We start from the raw sequence: 13,600 nt of genomic DNA, 5'->3' as shown, positions 1-13,600 counted from the left end.
ATGTTGCTTCACCATCTTTCCTAGTGAACAGCTTGCACTCAATTCAGTTACATTATAGTGGATGCAGCTGGAATGTTTTGCAGCTAATTCTTATTTATTGTTGTTACCTTTGTGAAGGCAGAGTTGCAGGTAAGTGGGTATATACTCTTTAACTCTGGTATTCCCTGATCAGCTCAGGCTGGTGTTCCACTAGGAACACAGTTAATCCAGAAATTGCAGTTAGGTCTATCAGTCCTCTGATTTTGTATATGCCAGATGTCTGGAATTTCTTCCTTGATTTGTGCCTGAGTTGTAATATCTTAGCCCATCTGTTATATAAGGGCTTAAAAACAATTTTTGCAATTGGTTTTATAGTATGAAGCCAACAGGCTTAATGCTTTCTGGATTTGGAGACCATTATTGTCAGGATGTATCCTAGGCTGCTACTATTACTATTATTATTATTATTACTTTATTTTTTAGATCCATGACTCGTATTTTTATCTTCTGTTTTGAGCTATTGGTCACATGAGATGTAGGCCTTATAATAAAGAAATGGCAGTGGAGCTGTGTTTTCCATCTCTTTAAAATCCTCGTGATTCTCCTTGTCCCCTTCCCTCCCCCAGCAGAAAGTACTCCTACACTACTTAAGGCTCTTTTGGAAAAAAATCAGTCGTAAATCTGAGTCATGCTGTCATCTGGAACTAGAAGTTTAGATGTTTTGAGGGTTCCTGGTAGGGATTCTTGGGGTAATGGCAGATAATGCTTTCATTCCTGCAGGCTTATGTTAGATTTATGATGGCTGCTGTATTAGTTTTTGAATGATGATTTCATTTCTTCCATTGGTACTTCTTCAAGACAGAACAGAGTCAAGTCTTCAAAAGACGACGAGATACCTGGCAGTACTATATCTTAAGAATATATGACTCGAAGCTCTGCTTTTACCATCTTATGTCTGAAATCTTCTGCTTGACTGTTGATGCTTTTTGGATTTATTCCTTTTACATTCGTAATATACCGGCTGTATGTGTAGGCAGACAGTGCCTGCTACCATTTGTTCCTACTGTTACAAGGAATTTAGAAGGGAAATCAATCTAAACCTGCATGGAGCAAAAGCTAAGCCAGATATTTTACTGCTGCAACAATATAAAGAAACTATAGTAGATAAAAGTGTGAAGCATGTGGAGAGCATGAATCAAATCTGAAATGCTTTTTCCCCCTACTGTATGCACACTGTGCAGCCCACACTTCAAAATTTTCTCTAGTCTAGCACTTCTCAAATGAGAAATACTTTTAGTTTCTGAAGTGGGATTTCGAAGGAGAAGAACAGTTACTGCAGTTGAACGTGTACAGATGCTCTGAACAGCGCTTTGGTAAAATAATTGAGCTTTATTATCTTTAAACATAGCTGTTTAAAATCAGAGGCTCTGGCTTTTCAAGGCTTGTAAGTAGTACAGCAGCGGTATGTTTTCAGATAGGAGGGCACGTTGTTAGATGTGCATTTATGATAGGATGTAATCAGTTAACAATAGGTGCTGAAGTCCATGTTAAAGCCTTACCAAGGAGATAATTTAGTTAAGAGACCATACTGCCTGCATGTCTTTTTTTTTATGCCTAGTTTGTTGTCTTCTGCCTTTTCCTCTCCTTTGTGTTATTTGAGACTTAGCTATAATGTTACGCTTTGAACAATTTCATTGTTTTTAGGATTGTTTTTTTTTCTCCAGCTCTCAACGTGGCTAATCCAAAGTGCTGTGCCAGATTACCACCCCGAGGGAGAGCATGCAGGGCTCACAGGCAGCGATGTCAGTCAAGGGACTTACTTCATACCTGGCTGAGCAGAAGTATGGGGTTTGACGTGAATAGAACTACTTATGTGCTTAAAATCAGGAATCTTGTTGAATCTGAGCCAGCGTCTCTGCTAGATTTCCAATTTCCACCGCTGGCTGCCAAGTATGTCTATAAATAGTTTGTGGAATATTTGAGCGAGGGAAGAAGAAAAACCACCCAGGTTCTTTTCTGTCCCCCCCTTCTTCTAACTACAGCTGAGAAGCTTACACTGCTATTTGCTGAAACCTTCACACAAATGCCCTCGCAAATGAATAACTAAAACACCCTGAGTTAAAAATGTTTTAATGACAACGTACTCAAATATTGTATAGTGAAATTAATAGGTATTTTCGTATACCATGTTACATAAAAGGCACAAAATGGTATTTTTTCCACCTGTAGCATTAGATCAGAGTTGCTATAGCTACTGCTTGGGTTCTTCTTAGGACCTATTCCAGAGGAACCTTGGGTTATCTTGGTAATTGTATGAAAGGCAGAGCAGGAAACACTTTGGAAAGAGCTTTGCACAAGTCCCTCCTGCTGGCACAGCCAGAACTGCTGGTTGTTTGCATAGTTGACTGACAGCAGCGGGGAGCTGCTGCTTCCAGAAGGACAGAGAAAGGATGGAAGGTGGCAGAGAAGCCACGCCATACTTATACAGCAGGAATGGTGAGCTCGCTTTGCAGCCTGCAGCATCTTCCAGATGTTCACTCATTGCAGCCAGTGGAACTCACAGTGGTACTGAGATGCTCCATCCTCATCTGGCTGGCAAAGACTGGCATGAAGAACAATAGTAGTGAAGGGCTGTGGGCCTCTAGACTCATTATGGTTTATATGGAATCTTGTAAATGCTTTATTTTGTGTCTCATGACACAAAATTCACAGTTGGGATTGTGTACACTGTGTCTAATGAGTCCAAAAAAAGAGCTTGTGTTCCTCATACTGAATGGCTGTGGGAAATCAGAAGGGCATGCCTGGCATTGAGATGGAGCCTCACTGATAGAGCTGAAGCTGCCAGAGCCGATCACACTTCTTGTGGTACATAGTAGGATGAGGGACTGTGATGACAGGTCCTGCGGCCTCGCAGGAGCAGCTTTGTGGAGCAAAATAAGTTACACTGAAGATTTAATGCTTATGTCATACACGTTTCTGAAGGGCTTTCTTTGGACTGGCTGAAGTGTGGCCCATGGGACTGTGTACACATAAGTAGTAGGAATGTCTTGTGAATTAGTGTCTTCTAGAAGAAAGTCAGATAGTGGTTGCTGTAAGAAGTTAAATATATATATATATATATAGATAGATAGATAGATAGATATAGATATATAGATATAGATATAGATATATAGATATATATATAGGTATATATAAATTGACTGTATTTCGATTGCAGAATAGATTCTCTAGTTCTTCTGTTAGTTTCCTAAATAAAGTACATCAGTTGGCCTAAAATAAAAATGGTACATCATAAAGTAGAAGCATTATTATAAACAAACGCCTTGCATTACTGTTTTTACAGTGACATTTTATGTGCTTGTTTTGTGCTTTTGTCATAACCACATTTAAATATGCCACTATTTCAGTATAGTCATTTTTATTATTTCCTTAATTAAGAAATTAATTATGCTATTGTGGCATTGGATTATACAAAACTTTCTCATTTCACAAGAACATTTACTTCCACCATTTGAAATTTAAAATATATATTCACTGTATCTTCTTTGTAGCAGATGTTCTGTTATAGGGATTTGAAATAAATCTTGTCACTCTGCTCAATTTGCTTTTAGTAGATTTCAGCTGATGTCTGCACAGCAATAAGGCTTTGTCTCAGTGCTTCTGTCATGCTGCTTGCGTAATTTCATATTATAACAAATGGTTATTTAATTCTTCTCTTACCTGAAAGGGTAATTAACACCTTACTGCACAGCTTAATGATATTTAACAAAATGACCAGCTGAAATTTCTGTCATCCAGTAGGAAATACGACAGAGCACTGCAGGCAACTAATTAATAGCAAACTGTTGATCAATAACCCTTCCAAAAGTTCTTCAACTAAACTGGGGTTATTAATCATTTAACACCTAGAAGTGTGTCATTATTACGATGCTTTTTTAGTTGCCTTTTGTCATAAAACGTATAAGCTTATGCTAAAATGCCCTTTTTTAGAGAAGCTGTGGTTGGGTATCTGACAAAAGTTTTTGGTCAGAGATGCAAAGTACTACACAGAAAGCAGTAATAGGGACTGTTGGCAGGAAGTGACTGCGTTGCTAATCTTACGTTGATTAGTTAATTGAAATAGCTTACTGGTGCCCCAGCGTATTGATTCCATCTCTAGTGGATGATGTGGCTTCGGAAGGCAGGAAGTGGTGTCACCTGTAAGGGCGGTGACTGGTTTCTGTAGGAATCTGGGAATGCTGTTGCTTTGCTGTGCTACTGGGTGCAGGGGCACAGCGAATGTTGCCTGGCTCCAGTGGACTGTGTGCTCTCAGCTCAGCCACACCTCAGGTTGAAGCATTCCCTGTAGCAATAACACTGTTCATTTCATGAACTGTTCTGAGAGGGTAAGTTTCAAATACTTCAGCTATTTGCTCAACTTTAATTTCTTTATGATGTTGAAGTTTCACACATAGCTCTGATCCTGTCTTCTGAGGAAGGCAAATTATGAATTTCTGTAAAAGGATTCTGCAGTGGTAGGAGGACATGTTTTGCGTAGGGGGGAAAAAAGAAGAGGAGAAGCCAGAAATATTCTCAGAAACTTTTATAGATTATAAAGGGTGAAATAGCAACTTGAAACTCTCTTGTGCCCTCACATCCATTTGAGATTATGGAAAATACTGTCTGTATCACATAACCAGAATTTGTTGTGTGCTGTGCAGCCGTATTCCTGTGGACATGCAACTCTTTGCTGTTGTAATTGTGAATATTGATCACAGAATGATTTGGATCAGAAGGGATTTCAAAGCTCATCCAGTTCCATTGCTGTGCCACGGGCAGGGCTGCTGCCCCCCAGCTCAGGCTGCCCAGGGCCCCATCTAGTATGGCCTTGAACAGCTACAGGGATGGGGCACCCACATCTTTCTGGGCAGCCTCTGGAATTGCATTACCACCCTCTAAGTAAAGAATTTCTGCCTAACATCTGATCTAATCTACCCTCATGTAGCTTAAAACTGTTGCCCCCTGTCCTGTCGCTATCAGACCACGTAAATAGTCACTCTCCCTTCTGTTTATGAACTTCTAAGTACTGGAATGCCACAGTGAGGTCTCCCTGGAGCCTTCTTTTTACCAGGTTGAACATCCCCAATTCCCTCAGCCTTTCTTCATAGGATAGGTGCTCCAGCCCTCTGATCATCTTTGTGGCCTCCTCTGGACCCACTCCAACAGCTCCATGTTCTTCTTGAGCTGGGGATTCCAGGTCTGGACACAGCACTGCAGGTGGGTCCTCATAAGAGTAGAGCAAAGGGGGACAATTCCTTCCATCTGCCTGCTGTCACCCTCTGTTGATGCAGCCCAAGGTACTCTTGGCCTTCTGGGCTGCAGGCGCACACTGCTGGCTCATGTCCAGCTTTTCATTGACTGGAACCCCCAAATCCTTCTCTGCAGGGCTGCTTTCAATGAATTCTCCCAGTCTGGGATTTCTCTGATGCAGGTAAATCCCCGCATCAGAAATGTTAATTCTAAACATACAGCAGTTTAACAAATACAAGTGCAAAGTGCTCAAAAGATGAGAAGTTGTAGATGAGCAGAAAGACTCAGATGAATCTTGTGTAATTTCCTTCTCACATACATTGCGTGTGAGGTGGATGTAAAGTAATTCAGTGTAGTATTTTTGGTTGCACGCTGAGCACGTTTTATCTGGAGGAGGGAAGTAGTACTCGCTTCTCAGTTGGTCTCACCCATGCTGTGCTGTGAGATACTACATCTTCCCTTCAGATTCAGCACAGGTATGCCTTAGACTGTATGACAGCCAGGCAGGCAGCCTTTGCCCCTCTCCCAAAGATTTGGCAGAGCTGCAGTTCAGCCTCAGCGCTGTGTGGTGCAGCTCATGGTGCAAAACAGTCCTTGGGTATCTGCGGGAGGTGGGGGTGGGATGGCTGCTGCCTGTCATTAGCACAAAACGTGCTGGCAACTAGAGTCACTTACAAGAAGTTTGCTGTAATTCTGTGGAGACGTGGATGTTTCCAGTTCCCATACTCTAGGCCATTTTTGGACTACTGTACTATCGGGCTGTTGTTAAAGGACTTTTTAGTGGTGAGATATGTAGGGCACCAACAGTTTATTTATGGAAGTGTAGTTTCAGATTTGTCACATTTGGTTAGTTAGAACTACAAATTGGTGCAGATTAGTACAGCTGGCAAGTCTGTAAATAAGTCGAGCTTGTTCTTTCTGATACAGAATAGGATGGGAATCTTGGAAATAGGATGAAGAAAGGAAGTTTGAGAAGTGTATTGTCTGATTTAAAGCAAGCTGAGTATGTACCATAAGGAAAAGTATTTGGAAGTCCATGATATAAAGAAGTGGATTTGATAAAGTCTCCCTGATGAATGTAGTCCAAGAGAAATATCAAGCCCAGCCTACTTATGTGGAATCCGTTAAGCGCTGCGTGATGCTTTAATATAAGGTAGTTTAGGAAAAGATCTCTCCCCTCAGTCATCTGGTTACTGCAGCTCCTCAGCTTACACAATTCCAGTATAGGTGGCTGTAATCGGGCTGTAAAAGCTAACGTCAGAGGCTTAATCCTTTAGCATCAGTGCAGATATGGTAGTGTGATTCTTCTGTTCCTAAATCAATGAGTTATTTGTCCACAGAAATAAGTTTGTGTTTTCTACTGTGAATTTTTTTTTCCCCCCATTTTTCATTTCAACAGTGAAGTTAATTTCTTTGTTAAACACTGTTTGAATTTAATTCAGTCCCAAGATAAATATTCCTCTTACAAACGAGGAATTAAATAAAATTAAATTTCACTATCACAGTGGACAAATCCACACGTAGCACATCTTTACGGTGCACTACTACAGTACTCATCAGTTAACCATGCATTCATTTTACTACTTTTAGTCAAACTGAAACTGAAACAAGGTTTTAATTAGAGTGATTATTTGATATCTCAAGTGAGCGTGCCATTGGGCAGGAGGCTCACAGGGGGCAGACCTGAAAGGAAAGCCGCAGCTCTATGTGTGGGCTCTGTGTTAGTCCAAGCATTGCATGGCAGTGTGGCTGTCAAATATATAGAACCCTATAGCTATGTTTTTCAATCATAGCATGTTTTTCAGACATTAAATCTTCCGTTTGTTTTTTTTTTTCTTCATATTTTCTGTAATTTGTTGGTGTTGGATGTAAGTGTACTGCTGTGATGTTTTTCTTGCTTCCTGCCCCATCTTCCAGCATCCATTTATTTTCCTGTTTGTGCTGAAATTCAAATGATATTAATGAGTCAGATATCTTCCAGGACTGGTTCTTATCTTCTGTGTAGTTTGATTTCCTCTCCAGATTCCATGCAGAAGACAAAGGTCATGTTTGTTTTTTTTCTTCTGACGCTTGCTGAACAGTAATGGAAACCAAACATTGGGTATGAGCACAGTCAGGCAGTGGGTGGTGCATTTCTGCAGTGGCAGCAGTGACTGTGGGTCACCTCTGGTGCAGGTTTTTTTTTGTGAGCACAGCACGCGGATTCTTGTTCATTGCTGGTGAAAATGCGCAGTTAATAGTGGTGACTGTGGTTAAAAAAAAAAAAAGTGATTTGTAGCTGAGAACTTGCTCTCTCAAATAGTATTACTGTGCTCTTTGTATCTGTTGTAGTTTCCGTGGAAATAAATATGAGGCACTACTGGAGTGACCTGTGTAAACTAGGATTTTCTGGAGGAGTCCATCCCAATCAGTAGCTGGTCCGTACTTAAACTGTAACCATACTTAGAACATGCAAGGAACTTTTAAAGTTATTTGAGACAGGAAAGTATCTCAAATGAAGACGTTTCCTGATTACAGATATACCCAATAAACAGTCAAACTGCTGTAATAATGAGCTGGCTAACTTTTGGTTCCAGTCAAGTGATCTTTTAGGTCTGCTGTCAGCAGTGGTAACAACAAACGTGCACCATATTAGAAAATCCTTAGAAGTATTTTCTGTGCTTTCATTAAACCTGTTAACTGTAGTTTAAGAAGTCTCATATCCTATTTTACAAAGATTGTATTTTGTTTTAAAAATGAGCAAACAAACAAAAAACCCTGTGGGGAATGCTTGTTTTTATCTTGAGCCCCATTCATTTGAATTTTCTTACTTAAATGTGGTTGCTACCCTTATCTTAAGCTACAGGAGTAAATTTGTCTTGCCTTTATTGTCTTAAGCTTCAGTGACATTAAATAGCTCTTGTCCATTTGTCTCATGTATTTAATAAGGAGATGATACCATCCTGTATATACTAATGATTTTTTAAAAGAATCACCAGGAAAAAAGAAAAGTCAGGTTTTGAAAACGAGAGTTGATTTCTCCCAGGCAGAGTAGCCCAGTATGTGAGCTGTGCTGTGCTTCCCTCCGGCCCCGTGTGCACCCAGTGTCTGCAGCCAGGCACAGCCAGCCTTTGCATCACTTCTGCTGGGGGTGCCTGTTGAAGTTTCAGAGTTCACTTTCAAATAGGAGCAAGCTGCTTGAAAACATCAAGAAATATGAAAGCTCGTTGGTTGACATAAGAAATTTTTTAATATATTCTGCTGTATTAAATAGACCCAAAGGAATTTCAAAGATAATAACATTACCATATTTTAATGAAAATTACTGTTCTATTATCTAGTATATTGATGTTCTAGAGCACTTGGTCTATATGGAACTGTGTAACACAATTATCATGGAATCATAGAATCACTAAGCTTGGAAAAGACCTGCAAGATCATCCAGTCCAACTGTTCATTGCCCTACTCTGGACATAGTCCAGGGCCTCAATGTCTTTCTTGTAGGGAGGGGCACAATACTGAACACTGTGCTCAAGGTGTGGCCCCACCAGTGCTGAGTACAGAATTCTTGAGATCTTGTAAGGATCATTGTCTAGGGATTTTATAAAGGTGCCAGCAGTTAATAATGTTTATATAGCATCTGAACACAGTATTTCAGGGAGAGTTTCGAATGAAAAAGAAGGAAATCATAATTTGAAAACTTTTTAAGCTTCACCTATTCTTTAATGAAGGGTTATGGGGAATGAAATAAAAAAGCTTCCTTTGGTTTTATAGTATTTGGATCTGCATTGTCTTTGTCATCACACATTAGTGCTTCTGACTAAATGCAGAAGGTAGCCTGAAAATAAATATAACGTCACCGTGTTGAATTCAACTGTTTGATCACAGAGCGTCTTTAGAAGGAAAATATTAGTGTTCCATTTTGCAAACTGGTGTTCTTTTCTTCTAACAATTCTAAGTGAATGTGTACAGGATTTAGGTCCGAGTTTCCATTTTAGTATGCTTCTGGTTATTATTTATAGTTTATTTTTTCAAAATCTTTTGTATATGCCTTGCATCTCTCTCTAAATGGGCCCTCTTTGAAAATATACAATTGGTGAATAATTGCTACTATAATTTGCAAGACTTAAAACTAAAGATCTTGAAGTATGGTAACATTTTTCTTATGTTGATTGCAATAATAGAAAACAAAACAATCGGAAAAGTGCTCACGTGGAATCTGTTATAAATAAAACCCCTTTGTATCAAAGATGGTGTTATTTTGTAAATGTAGAGCTAAGTGTTACTGAAGATGCGAAATGAGTGAGAAGCGTTCCTTGGCATGTCAAGTTATGTGCAAAATAGAGGAAGTATTTGTAGAATACAATTTGTGGTTGGACTTGGTGATCTTTAAGGTCTTTTCCAACCTAAGTAATTCTAAGAGTCTAATAGATTTTTTTTAAAATTACAGATACACTTGATTTTTGCAAATAATTTAATGGATAATAGTTGCTCTCTGATACGGTACTTAAAGTCATTTTTTGTGGATTTGTGCCTTTGGAACTTATAGGGGAATCACAGTGGGAACTTTTTTTTAAAAAAGCAACTTGGTATGTAAATATCTGTAATGAAATTAGCATGTAAAATATGGGGAAAAGAAAAACTTCCCCTTTAAGATCCCAAATTTGGATTGGACAGTAAAAGAAAAAAGTAGACTTAATATTATCCTATAAATTCTGATAATAAGTCTTCCAATTGTTTTCATTCTTTGGGAAGTGAAAAATTGGCTTTTTCTATTTAGTGTCAACCTTGGGAGGAATTTCTGAAGCATTTTTTATTTGTAAGCACTGCAACTGAGAGGTGTTGAGATGCTTCCATAGATCTGTGTTCCAGGTCAACTGAGTCAGCAGCCTTGCAAGCTCGGTGTAAGAGGAATTTGTTTTTTTGTATGTCCTTAAGGATCTTGTTACCCCCAGGGTCTTGCAGGTATGTTGCACCGGTGTAGAACAATGATTTTGCCTGTTTAAAAACAGGTGTAATGTAGCACATCTACAATAGAACAAGACTTGGAGGAAGTGTGACTGATGGGTTTAAAATTTGTCCCATTCATACATTTCAAATTTGAGATTGACCACCTGTGTTCAGAGCAGCTTATTTATAAAAGTCGCTCTCTTCTCCTGAAATGTCTGGGAGATTTGGTTTTAAGAAATAGAGGTTAAGAGAAAAGATGCAGTGAACGTTGGTGGGGTAGCTAGTTCTTGGATTTATCTGGAACATCTTCCTGGAAAAGAGTGTAGGCCACATTCAGTGTGAAATGGATACTTGTTTTGCTAGAACTGTCTATATAGCCATAGCATTTCTATCCAGGAGGAGATGGGGAAGGTGTATTGAAATAAACCTTTCTTGAAAACAACAACAATTGATAGAAAAATAATTCTGAATCTTCCATCTAAAATATCTGAAGTTTCTCAGAATTTTGCTACTATCCTCACTTTCTTAACTTTCTATTATATGTGATTGTTCTTAAAACATTAATGGTGGTTGTTTTTATTTTTGTTGTATAATAACTTTTTCCTCTAGCTCTTCTCTAACTTCTATCATAAAACAAACCTGGGCCTTGTAACACTTGATATTAATTAAAATACTTTGGTTTTGTTCTTTCTCTTCTGTAAAAGGGTATCTGAAGAATTTTTACAAATTTTATCTTGGAAATTAGCTTATTCATTATGTTTAATTTTAGGAAATGGTGCTCTTGCAGAACATTCTGAAAATGTGCATATTTCAGGAGTGTCAACGGGTAAGTCATTTTTTGTAATGTTTAAATTTCATGCATGACTTAAATAGTAAATATTGAAAGCCACCTGGTATCTTATGAAGAGATATTTGGCTATAAAAATTATTACTGCCTTTTGCAGCATGTAATAAGGAATGAAGCAACTGGAACATGGAAAAATTCTCATAAGATAAAATTGATACCTGCATGCTCATGAACAGATTATGCCTTTCTTAGTGGACTGCTTAATTATTTTTCCATACAAACATTGAACTAAGAGAAAAGTTGGTTTAAGTTGAATTGATATTTTCTTTCCACAGTAAAGTTTTTTTGTGAAATGAAATTTATTGAAATGTAATTTTGAACACTGCTACTATCAAATAATATAAATCCAGGAGTTATGCGTTTCACCTGATTAGATTGAAGCTGTAACTGAAACTACTGTACACTTGACTGCACAGTTTATTTAATACAAGAAAAGAAAGAATTTTAGGACTCATGAAACTGAGAAACTGATGAGATGTCGGGAGAGTATGGGGCAAAATAGCAGCAAATGTTGCTCAAAGATTGCTTCGTTCTCTTCCAGTCACTCTGTCCTGGGCCTCTGGGCAGCAGCTACAGCCACCCCTGTTTGGTTTTAGTGGTGTGACCGTATGTCCAGTAAGGCAGTAGGTGATACCAGTGTCTGTGCTTTGTTCTTCAGTGTCAGCAGAGCTGGTCGTGCTTTGCACTTCTGTGATACAGACACTCAGAATATGGGTAGAAGAATAGAAGCCTGATTATGTTCATAGGGCAGCTGCTGTTAAGCCATCAAAATCAAAATGATTTTGACACTTTTTTCTTAAAGTCAAAATGCTAATTCCTTCTTGACAACAGCCTGCACACTGTGCTGCAGGTATTCTTGCAGTGTGGTTTCAAGCATTACATTAGTGTTTGTGTACACAGTTCAATTTTTAGATAAACGTGCTGTCAGCAAATGGTCTCTGTTACACCATACAACCTTCTTTTCACCTTCCATTGTTTGCCACACAAAGACTGTCAAAAGGCTAATTACAGAAGATCTTTGCTATCCTTTCTGGTGCTTCGTCATCTAGAATGTTGTTTTTTCAACAATAACGCACCAAGTATTGTATGTAGTTTATGGCACACTTAAGCAACAGCACAGGCACTTGCTGCTGTTGGAGCAATTGCTGCTGTATTGTATGAGATATCTTGAAAGCTGCATAGGTTTTAACAATGCTTCACCCTTTTGTTTACTGCAGCAGGCATGTCACAAGTCACAGTACAAGCAGAAAAGCATCTGCTGGGCAAGAAGTGAATGGATTTTTGACTCTGCTTTCAGTCCTTTGGCCAGCAGGCACAAATTGGCTGTGCCAAGATAGGGACAACACAATCTCAATGTGAGATAACTGCTGGTTGAGGGGCCTTTACCTCCTCAGAAGAAAGATCCAGTGAGGGCTTTCATTTAAAGTAAAAGATAATTTTTAAGAAATAGTTCTAACAGTGCTGTATTCTAAAAAATATATTTTTTCCCCAGCTAGAAAACTATATTGTACGTTAAGATAGATACATTGAGTAACTTGAAAAAATGTTAGATAATGGGGGGTTCTGTTAATGAAAACATGAAGAAAGCACATTAACAGACACAATGGCATTTCCCTTATGGTAGTGTGCATACACGTGATATGCATCTTACAACTTCAGTGCATTGGCCAGGAATGAAAGAGGAGGGACTCATGGTTTTTTGGGTTCCTTTAAAACAATTTGGGTTTCCCAAACGTGTTTGAACTTGGAGAGTATTTCATCAGGCATACCTGGTCAGCTTTACATTTATCAAATCAATTTTAAGCAAAGGGTTTCTGTAAAATAGAACCAAAGACAGCTGGCCTTTAATCTTTTTTAAATCCAACTTTAACTTGATTTTGAAACCAAGCAGGAGATTTTTGTGGACAGTTGCTACTGGAAAGGAATTTAAAATGAAATTATTGTCTTGATGGTAGATTTCCTGTCATGCTGCTGCTCTAAAACTACATGACCTACCTCACTAAATTATGTTTTAATAGCAGAGACTACTGTGATCTTCAGTATTTATGCTTCTGCTGTATATTATATCTGCCAAGTTGCAGGTACACCCCTAATATATGAGCATGCTTCTTCTACCAACAGCAGTAACAGAATGTTGTCTCTTGTGTATAAGCTATTACTACTGAACAAGTGTTAATGCCTTTAAAATCTGAAAAGTTGAGAAATATTTTCAGGTCTGTCTTTGGAGTGTTAGCACCATAATTGTCATAACTGCAAAATCGTATTCCTTTTACCTCCATTTGAAAGATTTTCTGTATTGGAAAAAAAACTTCTTCACAACAATAAATAAACGATATAGATAGTGATTACTTCTTCTCTGTTTGCTCCCTGGATTGCAGAGCAAAGGGCATTCTAAATTTAAAGGTTTTTCAGCCTTACCTTGAACAAGGATTCCTATGCCTTCTTCCCCTGTAGTTCTCCAAATAAGACTTTCAGTGGCTCCTGAGAGTTACAAATGCAATAATTATCCTCCCTATTCATGGTTTAGACTTTATCATAACATTATTCCCTTTTTAC

The 13,600-nt window shown here is 38.5% G+C and overlaps 1 protein-coding gene across 1 annotated transcript in view; it reads left to right on the top strand.

Moving 5' to 3' along the window:
• Nucleotides 1-13,600, top strand: part of LRP12 (LDL receptor related protein 12) — a 59,065-nt gene that overhangs the window by 23,131 nt on the left and 22,334 nt on the right. The window contains exon 2 of the mRNA XM_031591118.2: nucleotides 10,967-11,023. Within this exon, the coding sequence (XP_031446978.2) occupies nucleotides 10,967-11,023 (57 nt within the window). The remainder of the gene's footprint in view (nucleotides 1-10,966; nucleotides 11,024-13,600) is intronic.

Source organism: Phasianus colchicus, chromosome 3 (genome assembly GCF_987193195.1).
Source record: "Phasianus colchicus chromosome 3, bPhaCol1.hap1.1, whole genome shotgun sequence".
Lineage (NCBI taxonomy): Eukaryota > Metazoa > Chordata > Aves > Galliformes > Phasianidae > Phasianus > Phasianus colchicus.
The sequence above is the reverse complement of the archived record's forward strand: the minus strand, read 5'-3'. Positions and strand labels throughout refer to the sequence as shown.